Here is a 12,704-nt window from a genome sequence, read left to right as displayed (position 1 = left end):
GAAACCCTATTACCTCCTAACTTATTGTCTATTTTATGCTGAGAAAATGCTGAGTTGGTTCAAACCTTCTTTCAAGATCAGCTTTGCCTCACCATCTCCATGGTGGTCCAGGGTACCTTATTTTAGATGAGCCTCTACCTCTGTCATTGGGTGTGTGAGGGACATTTTCAGTTTGGAACTTCAGACCTAACAGCCTTTTCCTTAGCTTCCTGCTTCATGGTTTTCTTCCTGTTATGGGAGTTGGAAGAAAGCCCATGGCTGTTGTAGACAAGATAACAGGCTGCAGAAAGACACAGTATGAATCTTGGCTGCGCCCATCATTTTGAACAGGCTGCCAATTTTCATTCTTGAGGTTTGGCAGCAGCTTCCCCAGACAACAAGGCTGGAAGGCTGTGGGTTGCAGGACTGTGGTGCAGGGCACAAGAGAAGAGCATGGATCTTGGAATCATGTACACTTGGGGCAGACCTCTCCTCTGATGCTTACCATCTGTCCCTGGATAAACTGCTTCATCTCTCCAAATTCATTTACTTTTTCTCTACATTCATATGGTTATATTGCTCTTGTTATGGACTTAATGAGAAAAACAAAGATGCTCTCAACTCAACTAGCAAAATATCTAGTTTATAGTGCAGCCTCTTAAAAACTAATCATTATGGGATGATTCAGGGGATAATACTATACAGAAGCAGATCATACAAATCTAGCTGTAATCCATTTAATGGATATAAGGGTCCTGTGTTCAGGAGTCTTAAGTCAGAAGTCTCACGTCATACTGTGGGATGTCTTTCTGTATGTTATGAATATGTGTTACTCTTATTGGTTGATAAATAAAGCTGTTTGACCAATAGTGAGGCAGACTAAGGTTAGGCTGTACATTCCAACTGGAGAGAGAGGAAGAAAAAAAGAGAGGTGGAAGAGACACCAGCTGCTGCCAGGAGAAGCAAGATGGGACAGTACCTTTAAGCCACAGTCATGTGGCAACTTATAGATTAATAGAAATGGGTTAAGTTATAGGAGCTAGCTATTGAGAAACTTGAGTCATTAGGCCATACAGTTTGTAAGTAATGCAAGCTTCTATATGTTTACTTGTCCATGCGGCTGTGGGACCAGGTGGGACACAGGAAAACTTCTGACTACAACTTCAAGTTATGATGTCTCTTAAAAATTGACATTTCTGAAAATGCAACATTTCAGGGACTTAGTTAGTGGTAGAATGCTTGTTTGGTTTGTGTGAGACCCTGGGTTCAATATCCATACTCCCCCAAAGTTTAACTAATGGAAAAATTAAAGTAAGAAAAATATTTATTGCTGTTTTCAAGTTCCATGATATTCATTGTTTTGACAGTACACAGCATGTGGCATGAATCAGCAATACATGAAACTGAATCATATTCTTATAAAGTCAGAGGCTTGGGGATAGAAGGTCACTTCATCAAAGTAGTGTCTTATCCATGGCAGAGTTGAAATTCAATTCTGTCTAATTCAAGGTCCCTTTTCCATTTAGTTTCTTAATACGGATTTCTATTAGTGCCAGTAAACAAGATACTTTGTATTTTCTTTTTTTGTGGTAGGAAATATAATTCCACATATGCTGTTCAAAATCTTTAACTGGGTTGATGTAACTTTATTCAGATTTATCTTTATATATAGAAAGAAAGTTATATTTGAAAAGAAAGCAAGATTTATGAATTGCATGGGAATGTATTGTTGCTGTTTTGGAGAAGATTCTGATCATTTTCCTCACTCTTTATAATCCACGTAGCTGCTACATGATCCCTATGCTTTTCTGGAATTGTTTTGTCTTTTTTCTCTTAATCATTTGTAGGCTGAAATAAAGAGAACATTAAAAATCTAGATGATATTAACTTCATATATAAATTAGTTTATGTAGAAAGAAATTGAAGTACTTTGTTGTGAAATGTCGCAGAATTATTTCTGAGTTCTAGTCCTTCATCCCAAGCATCTGAGCACTGGCCCTTTCTTCTCACCTCTCTCCCAGGTTACTTGTTGGTTTCAGAAAATGATCAGAGATCTGCGGGTACAGAGTCTGGGTTCGTCACTTTCCGACAACAAGGAGCTAATCCGTAAGCACGAGGACTTGGAAGTCAGAGCTAAGGTAAGATACATTAAAGTAAGTGGAAAATGCAAACAGTGTTTCTCTTGAAATATGCTTGAATCAGCAATTCATAGGGGGGCCAAAGAAAGAACCATTCGCTTTGAATAATCCACTGATTTCATAGAAACGATCATTAGAGAATTAGGTAATACCACTGCTCACTGACTTCTAGAGTCAGACAGCTTGTTGTTGTTTCTGCTATTGTTGTTGTTGTTGTTCTCTCTCTCTCTCTCTCTCTCACACACACACACACACACACACAGCCATCATAATTACTGTCTACCCAACATTCTTCTGAGTATGAGAAACTTAATTTAAATGGTCACAACAAAACCCCTAAGAAGTTGATTTTTTTTTTTTTTTGTTAGTAAATTGACTGAAACAAATCAGAGGCTTGGGGATAGAAAGTCACTTCATCAAAGTAGTGTCTTATCCATGGTAGAGTTGAAATTCAGTTCTGTCTCATTCACGGTCCCGGCTCTTTGAGATCATGCTTCACTATATTTCTAAAGAATGGCTCTTTGCTGGTTTGGTGGGTTCTGTTTTGCTGTCACTAGGGCACCACATCGTCGCCTTGCCGATTTCTGAACTTGGCTTGAGCACTGTTCTCGTATTCATCACTTCCTCACTTGTTCACATTCCCCTGCTCTGCCAGAAACCCTGGCTCCCAGCCCTGTGGTTACCTGTAAGTGATCTGTAGAGGACTAAAGCTTATCATGGAGACTGAGTACAGAGAATCCTGTCACCGTACCTGGAGCATCTTGGGTGGTTAGTAGTTAAAGATTCAGTGAAGTCATGAAAGTTGTACAACACTTGCCAGTTGGTAGCCGACAGCAAGGAAGCCCAACCAAATACTCATCTGAGAGTTCATGGAGGGCTTGGGGGAGATATCGCATTGGTTTAAGCTTAAATAGTCTAAGGACCACAGCATTCTTGGGAGTGTTAACTTTTTGCTTGTGTTTGAATGCTGTAGTAGGACTTCAGTATTTAACTGCTTGTTAAAACGTGTTACAAAAGACAGTTGGCTCCATAACAACTGCTCAGTTTTTAAAATGTCTTTAAAACTTTCAGCTTTAGTTGCATGTCACAGCTTTTCATTGAAGTCATACATTAATTCTATGTTTATCAAACTTAGACTTTATCAGTAAGAATGATTCTATCAATATCCTCATACATTAAGCACCAGGAATGATTCAAATTGCTTAGGATAGAGTCTTTAAACACAAAGAAAAAAGCATGCTCACGTAAGTTAGACATACCTGGATTCGGTGACTTTACATGTGAAGTGATTCTGTTTCCTTACAGCCTGAGGATGGTTTGGACTTGAGTCTTGGTTAACACATGACCTTGGTTATAGGAGAAAACTGTGTCTGATGTTGTTTATGGTTCACATTTGAAACTTTGGGGTGTATAAGAAGAAAAGTGTCATGAGTGTGCTGTGTCAGAAACAGATGAACATGTTTGTGTCTTTCCACAATGTCAGAATTTATTGAATAAAAATAAATTGGCCAGCTGCAGCAGTTTCAAAGGCAGCAATTTGCCAGATATTCCCACTTTCCTTCAACTAAGATAAATATTCTAATTTAATTACTAACATTAATTCTCAGATCACATCACACTACATATCAATAGTATATATATGTGTGTATATATATCCTCATATATGCATGTATGTATGTGTTTGAATATATAGATATATTTGTTATGGAATGGCTACAAAGGGTTAAAGCAGGGGTTTCAAAGAGATTGAAAGAGGCCCAAGAGGCCAAAACTAAGAAACTGACAGGGCTACAAGAATCTGTACAGATAAGATCATGAATCCAGCTGAGCTGGAGAAACTGTGTTGGCTGAGTCAAGCCACTGCAAGGTCACAGGGTTGAGAGAGAAGCTATAGAGTTGAGTTCAACTTCAGAGCGAGAAGGTCAGAACTCGGTCCAGATGAAGGAATGGCTGGTTGGCTGGCAGGTGAAGATGGGTAAACATAAGGATGGACCGAAGGAAATTTGAGTAGAGAGTGTCAACAGTAAGACCAAACCAAGCTGAAGCCCCTGGAGCAGCTGAAAGTTTTGCACTTGGACCAGCTGAGTTTCTATAACTGCCATCCACTGCACAAACTGTATTCACCTAGAGGTAGAAAGAAACAAGTTTAGAGGTCAGTTTGAAACTCTACCACTTTATAAAGTACTAGTTGTAAATCTACCCTTGGTGTTTGTAAGCTCCCGAAACCCTGGATTCCTGGCCAAATTTGCAGTAACAGGCATGTGCTTCCTCTTAAAGAGTTGGCCTTAAATCCAATCAGGAAGTGGTTGGATTTAACAACATTCATACAACTGTTGCACCCATGGACATATCTTACCACATGGGTCATTATTGCAGGGCTGCAAGTCGCAGGAAAACATAATGGAATTCAGCTACTATCACAAAAGCCACTACTTGGAAAAGTCAAGGACTTCTCCAAAGGTCAAGCCATGGCTTAAAGAGTCTTGGCGATATTTTAGCTTTTATATATATATATATATATATATATATATATATATATATATATATATATATATATATTAGCTGGTACCTAAAATGATTTTCTTGCATGCTTCCAAGAACTCCTAACAGAGTATTTATCTAAAATGCCTATCAAGCATCCAAGGCCATTCAAAACAACACCTGTCTCCTAGGTCAGGCGGATAGCTTTATTTCTTGTGCAATTTAGGGTGAGACCCTCCTTTCTTATACAACCTTACTAATAGACCCCTAACTTCTTACCTAACCACTTCTAGGAATGTAGACTGAGCACATAGATTCTCTTTTTGATATACTAACCGGCCATTAGCACTCAGTCAACCTACTCCTTTACCACTCCCATTTTGGATGATAAAAGAAAGCCTGGTGGTCACTGCCTGAGGAAAATTCTTACCTGCCTTTATGACCCTGTAGAATTCAAGCCTGGTGACCTTGCTCGACCAGGGGCTTGCTATTGTTTGGGTTTATAACTGGATTCCTGGGAGACTTAGGGGGAACATGGAGAACTTAGAGACGGAGAACAGAGGATAAGGAGGATTTTGACCAGAGAGTACATGTGGATGAGATGGAAGATGAGGAAGAGTCAGATGGGGAAGTCCTAGCTGGGTAAGAACGAGATGAAAAGGACCTAGATGAGGCAGAATTAAGATGGGAGAATTAAGATAGAACTTAGAGGAAGTAATAGATAAATATAGAGAGATTAGGCAAGAAAGGAGCTAGGCACAAGAACAGAACTGAAGCTGTGTAGAGAGAGAGAGCTGTCACAGAATAATAAAAGTGTATGGACTAAGGAGTTTTGTGTACATAGATTCATTTCTTTTCATCAAAGATTAATTATCAGCTGGTTGTAGACTCTTCCTGGACCCTGGGAGGGCACTGTCAAGGGGCTGGACCCCCATGGTCCCCAATATTGCAGTTCATAGGGCTTACAGCTTGGTAAGACTGTTGCTGACTCCTGCCCACCTTAGCAGCCTGCGTAGCACCTTTCAGTATATCCAACTCTTAAAGTTCTCCCTAGGATATGTACTGTTTGAAAGTCCACATTCTTCTATTCCAGACAGCCATAGACCTCTGATACTTCTGTGTTACATTTCCTGGAGAACCATAATGTCATTCCATCCAAGTCCATCTTGGTGACCAATGGGCTTATTAGAATTGCCTACAGAATCATAGGTGAGGGCTATCTACAGGGGCATGGGTGACTCTCAGGCCATTTTGTCACTGAAAAGTACACCCCAGGATGGGCGATGACTCCTGAAAGCTTCTTCCTTGGACTCTCAAGCCCAGTCAACCTTCTATTTCCTATTTACACTCACATGCCCAGCCCAGTACCCAGCTGGGGAAGAATTACATGCAGCTGGGGGAGGTTATAGAACGAAGTGCCTAGGATCTCAGGTGAGGGCCTCATGATCGTCTCTGTCGCCTATGAGTTCTTATGTCATTGGGGCCTCCTTCATGCCATCACAGCCCCTCTGGTTTTACATGGCAATGGTGATGACATGGCTGGAGGACTGAGTTCCAGTAGACTCAACCGTCCTGGGGCTCCCAGTTGAAGGGACTGCAACTCTCACTAGCTTGTACATGTCCCCTAATGCCTTACTCAAATTACTGGTCCTACCGAAAGGAGTATACATAAATCCCCCAAGTACGATACCCAGAGCAATATGAAACTATGAAAACTTTTTGTACAAGTTATTAAGAATTTCAGCTTGATGATGCCAGTGCCTGTAGCCAGGAATGGGCCCTTCTAAACACAGGGACAGAGAGGTCACGCCAGTGAGCTAACCTTAGAGCAGTCTGTGCATGGTGTTAGATATGCTACAGTGGGGACACTGTAGCTTTTGCCACTAAGAGACTTTCCTCAGCCACCTGGATGACCTTCAGTTTTTAAAGATACATGGAGTATAGAAAAGAAGACCATTGAAGTGGAATTTCCATAGTTCTTTTCCTAATTTTTTTCTCCCCCATACTCCTGAGTGGACTATGTTCTGGGGCAATGAAAATACATGGAAGATGACTAGAATGCTAAGATGGGTTATATCTATTTACATGAAACACCAAAACCAAAATACAACAAAAACAGCTTGAAGTTCCTGCTGTATCACTCAGAACATTGGATACACTTTCCTTCTCTGAACCACATTTTCACAGGCACCTGCAAAGAGGAAACTTAGGAATTTCTGGAGAAAGTATTTGTGCAAGCACTTACCTGTAAGTAGTAGTTTCCAAATGTTGTTTACTTTTCCATCCATCAGGCAAACTTTCAGATTGTTTTTTATGGTAGTTTGAATGTAATTGGCCCCCATAAGCCTATATGGAATGGCACTATTAGGAGGTGTGGCTTTGTTGGAGTAGGCGTGGCCTTGTTAAAGTGTGTCACTGTGGGGGCAGGTCTGCTATGCTTAAGATATACCCAGTGTCTCAGACCACTGCCTGTTGCCTGTGGGATCAAGATATAAGAACCCTCAGCTCCTTCTCCAGCACCATGTCTGCCTGCACGCTGCCTTGTTTCCCGCCATGATGATAATGGACTAAACCTCTGAATTGTAAGCCAGCCCCAACTAAATGCTTTCCTTTATAAGAGTTGCCATGGTCATGGTATCTCTTCACAGTAATAAAAGCCTAAGTAAGACAGTTTTCATCCCTGGGTTTTCAATAATCTTATTCCTTTGAGAAAGGATCCATTTTTTTTTCATTTGTCCCAAATAGGAAGCAGCACAGTGCATTCTGGACTCACGTTTGTGTGCAGCCATAAGGACAGGAATGGGGATGTCACTTTCAAAGAGAATTGATCAGGAATAATGCATCAAGTGGGAGTCATTACTGAAACTCATGGAAGTAATCAGGTCCACAGGGAAGGCCGGTGTCTGTGCTTCCCACAGTGAGACTGACCAGCAGGGAGCTGGATGGTACAGATTGTCAGTCTTGCCATCCTTTTCTAAGTAAACTGCAGAAATGACCCCATTGTTTTTTGCTGGAATACGTTCAAATCAAGAAATGGAGTAACTTTTGCAGTTCTCAGTTAAGTTTCAGAGTGTGTTGAAATAGTTGAGAGTGTTTAAATAGAACCTTGGAATGCGAGTCATTGTTTTACTATACCATCTTTACTTGATATGAAAATTATTTTCCTTTCACGTATAATAACTGATAAAGGAATAGCAAACATGGATTACTTTAAATCATCCTTGGATGGCATAATAAGTCAACTTGATAACCCAAAGCTTAATTGCAACTTTAGAGGTCAGAATCAGTTGTCATGTTCATAGAAGAACTGCCTTCTGGCATCAACCTGGGCTCCCAGAGTTTCACCCCTCCCTTCAAAGAATTCCTTTGAAGTTGGTGCTGTGGGGTAGACTGAGGCCAGTGCTTCTCAGTTCTGGCTGCTCACTGAGTCCTGAGAAGTACATAGAAATTATTGACATCTGGATCTCATTCCCAGAGAATCTGTAGTTATTTGTCAACATTGGGCTTAAAAAAAAATAAAAATAAAAAAGTGACTCACTGACAATCTTAAAATGTTAGAGTTTTTTTTTTTTTTAATAATAATAAAAGAAACAGAGTGCAGGTTCTTCTAAAACCTGAAATCTCTCAGGTGCTGCAGAGGTGGCTCGGTGGTTAAGAGCATTTAACCTGGACCAAGGCAGGCTACTTGGCAGCTTATAATTGTTGGTAATTCTAGTTCCAGAGGATCAAGTGTCATCTTTTTACATCCATAGATATAACACTCATGTGATGAATTTACATACATGAAGGCAAGACACCTATATACATAAAATAAAATCTTAAAAACAACAAACAAAAAACAACCTTCAACGATCTGGTATCCATTCCACAAAGACATAAAAGGTTTTGGCTAGAGGCTTGTTTTGTTGTTTTGTTTTGTTTAGAAAAGGCATGTACACTCTAAGAACTTCCCACAAAATACACCATTCTCCTTTAGCAATCGATCCGCCTTCTCCCACCTGTTCACATTTCACACCTTCTCCTACTAAGTGGAGAGCCAGTGGGCAATGAGCTGCCCTTCCAACAAGAGAACCTTCTCTGCAGTCGAGATGACATGGCGAACAGTCTACAGGAGAGCAGATGAGAAATGAGGCTGAAGAAGATGCTTCTGGTGACTTTTTGACTTTAGAGGTGGGTCATAGTCTCTTTAGAGATGGAGGTTATTAATCTGCATCTTCCGGGGAGACTTACAGCCATGCCATGCAACTGTTCCTCTCCGCTGCCCCGTCAAACCTAAAGCCGGAGCCTGCGTTTCACAAGTCCCCTGTGAAAACTTGTATGCACGCTAAAATTTACAAGGAACTTAGAAGTTTTAGTCATGCATGCCCACGCTCTCTGGCTTTTACTGATGAGAGAATAATGGTTATAAAGCCCTTCATTAACCATGGTCTTTACAGTTCGGAGAAGCAAACTGGAAGCAGTGTATAGAAACATCACCTCCCATGTTTGGATACAGTAGTATTCACATCCACCAGCTTCAAGACCCAAACCATCTTCCATGAGTCATCATCTAATCTGATTTTCCAAGCCATTGAAAATATTTTCCACTTGTGGCTGACTTCACAAACCGGATTTGTGGTCTGGCCCCGGGTTCCTATAAATAATATTATTAGAATATCTTGTGAAAAGCACCAGTGCTGTGGTCCCACAGAAACTTTATTCAAAGGAAAAAGTCAATGTTGAAGCTTTCTAGTATGAGAAAAAGAAGAAAAGTAGAATTTCCTGCAGGTTTATTTGAATAATTTGCTTGCATAACTATCAGCTATACAGTCAGTATAAGTGACTCTTTAAAATCTGCTTCTCATTCTATCTTTCTAATTGAACAATACAATTTTATTTTGTCAAAAAATAAATAAAACTAATCATTGAGAATTAACACCACACAAAGTATGTGGACATGTGTATTTCTTCCTATTAGAAATAAGTATAAGACATAAAGATAAAATTGAGCACGTCTGCTTATTTCTGGTGCCATCCCAGACATTAAAAAAAATTGGACCTGAATTTCATTCTCTTTTTGTTTTTTTAAAAAAGGAACACGAATTGCAGCCTACTTATTCAGTTGTTTTAAGGATTAAATGTGTTCATATACAACCATGCTTAGCAAAATGCTTGTCATATAGATCCTTAATGACAGTAAAATAAATAAAAGGATTATATAATTCATTCTTAGTGACATTTAGTAAGTTTACAATGTTGTGTATCACAGAAAATTTCCATGGCCCCCAAAGGACACATCTGTCTCATTAAGCACTCAATGCGACCCCCTCCCCCACTCCCAACCAACTACTGATTTGCTTTCTGTCTCTGTGGATTTGCCTATTTTGTATGTATTACATAAAAGAACTCCCAGGTCTGTTCTCACCACGGCACCTCCTTCTTTTTATGGCTGAGAAATATTTTATTGTAGGGATATACTACACTGTTTCATCCATACATCCTGGTTACTTCTGCCATTTGTCTGCCACAGCAAACATTCATGTACATGATTTTGTGTGAGCATCTATTTTCAGTTCCTTTGGATACACACACACACACACACACACACACACACACACACACACACACACACACACACACACACGTAGAATCATGATATTACATGCTGCTTCTGTTTAACTCAATGGGGGAATCACTTCAACGTCTTCCATCTACACCATTGTGTGCTCGGGTCCAGTTTCTCAGTGCCCACTCCAGCACTTGCCATTTTCCATTTTGTTTCGTTTTGTACCCTCCTGAGTGTGTGAGAAGTGCTAGCTGATTGGGAATTCTTACATTTCCTTAGCAACTAGTGACTTTGTTAGCCTTTTGACATGCTAATTGTTCATTGTGTACCATTTCTTTGAAGAAATCTTCATACAATCCCTTTATCCATAGCATCCGTCCATGAAAAATAAAACTTGTAATTTTGATAAAGGCTAGCTTATTTTAAATGCTCTTGCTTCTATTTTATAGTACTATGTCTGCTAAATCCAAGGTCACAAAGATATATTCCTGTGTTCCCTTTGAAGAATGCTGTAGCTTTAGCTTTTCTGTCTAGGTCTTTATTCTGTTTGGTGTAGATTTTTGTGTGTGGTGTGAGGCAAGGGATTAACTTCTTAGCTTCTCACATGGTTTTCCAGAGTCCCTGCAGTTCAGGAATTGAATAAAACCATTTTCCTGTTTAAATGAGCTTGGTACCTCTCTCACTGACCACAGATGTTGGGGCTTACTTCTGGATTCTCGTTCCTATTCCACTTATCAGCATGTGTGTTATGTTGTGCCACACTATTTTAATTTAAAAGAAAAACTTTGCAATTTGGAAGTGTAAGTTCTCTTACTTTGTTCCTGTTTCAAGCCAACACCACCCGTGGTCATTTTAGATATTTAGATTGCCCTGCAATTCCACGTGAATATTAGGATTAGCCTTTCTTTAGATAAGTCCCTGAAGATCCTGGCAAGAATTGCTTTGTATCTCTAGATATCTGGAGGACTGTTACTGTCTTTTTCTTTTAAAACTTTTATGTTATGTGTATGAGTGTGTTCCTGCATGTATGTCTATGTAGCACATGCATGCAATGCCCACAGAGCCAAAAGAGGGCATAACTCCCTGGAACTGGAGTTACAGACGGTTGTGAGCTGCCATGTGAGTGCTGGGAATCAAACCCAAGTTCTCTGGAAGAGCAGCCAGTGCTCTTAACCACCAAGTCATCTCTCCAGATTCAGTACTGCCATCTTAACAATATTAAATATTAAATTTTCTGGTTCATACTCATAGAATGTCTTTCCATTTATTTAGGCTTTTTCTGAATTTCTTCCCCTTTTCAACAGTGATTAATAATTTTCAGTGTACTAGTCTTGTACTGGTTTTCATTAAATTTATTCCCATTTTATTCTTTCTTATACTACAATAAATGAAATTGTCTTCTAATTCCCTATTCACATTGGTCATTGCTAGTCTATAGAAACAGTGAATTTGGGGGCGGTAGTGTATTAATTCTGAGAGGCTTTGAGTATTCCATTGGATTTTCTACATCTAAGATCATATCACACACAAACCTCCTTCATTGTTTCTTTTTTATTCATCTGTTGTGATAGTTTGAATATAACTGGCCCCCAAAATCTCATAGGGAACGGCACTATTAGGAGGTGTGGCTTTGGTGGAGTGAGTATGGTCTTGTTGGAGTATGTCACTGTAGGGGTGGGCTTTGAGGTTTCCTATGCTCAGGATACTACTCAGTGTCTCAGTTGAGTTCCTGTTGCCTGCAAGATATAGGACTCGCAGCTACTACTCCAGCACCACATCTACATGCACACCACCATGCTCCCTGCCATGATGATAATGGACTGAACCTCTCAAACTGTAAGTGAGCCACCCCAATTAAATGTTTCCTTATAAGAGTTTCTGTGGTCATGGTATATCTTCACAGCAATAAAAACCCTAACTAAGATAACTGTTGAGAGAGAGGGAGAGAGGGGGAGAGAGAGAGAGAGAGAGAGAGAGAGAGAGAGAGAGAGAGAGAGAGAGAGAGATATCCCAATACAGCTTTTGCAGAGAGCTGTAGACCAGGGATTCTCAAACTACAGCAGGATTTGATATATCAGGCTTAGGATATGGTCCCAACAGTGTCTTAATTTGTAGCAAACTCCTATGTAATGCAGCTGATGTTGGTCTTTGAACAACACTTTGGAGGTCAAAGATATAAAGAAAAAAAGAAAAAAAAAAACAACCAACCAAGCAAACAGTGTAATCAAAGACAATGTAAATTGTAGAATCCCAAAGACAGGATAAATTGTAGTCATGGTTAGAACATAGGTTTAAATTTATACCTGTCTCTCTATGTAACAAGAGCCTCAATGATATATATATATATATATATATATATATATATATATATATAAATTATATTAAGGGGTTCTATGTGGAAAACAGACTCATTGATATAGGATAAGGTAAATCCAGTTTCAGAGTCCTTGGAAAGCTAGGGATGGATCACACACTGCTTCACAAGGCCTGATCCTGTCTTCACCACCCAAGAGACTGAGACCCCCTTTCTCCTCCCTTTTAATTTGTCACATAGGCAGATA

At 39.7% G+C, this 12,704-nt stretch overlaps 1 protein-coding gene across 4 annotated transcripts in view; it reads left to right on the top strand.

Moving 5' to 3' along the window:
• The window catches only part of Ccdc141 (coiled-coil domain containing 141), a 157,867-nt gene that overhangs the window by 56,091 nt on the left and 89,072 nt on the right, over positions 1-12,704 (top strand). For all 4 annotated transcript variants that reach the window (XM_076569743.1, XM_076569744.1, XM_015988611.3 and 1 more), the window contains one exon: positions 2,001-2,117. In XM_076569743.1, the coding sequence (XP_076425858.1) occupies positions 2,001-2,117 (117 nt within the window). The remainder of the gene's footprint in view (positions 1-2,000; positions 2,118-12,704) is intronic.

The sequence above is a fragment of the Peromyscus maniculatus genome, chromosome 4 (genome assembly GCF_049852395.1).
Source record: "Peromyscus maniculatus bairdii isolate BWxNUB_F1_BW_parent chromosome 4, HU_Pman_BW_mat_3.1, whole genome shotgun sequence".
NCBI lineage: Eukaryota > Metazoa > Chordata > Mammalia > Rodentia > Cricetidae > Peromyscus > Peromyscus maniculatus.
This window is presented reverse-complemented; position numbering and strand designations above follow the sequence as displayed.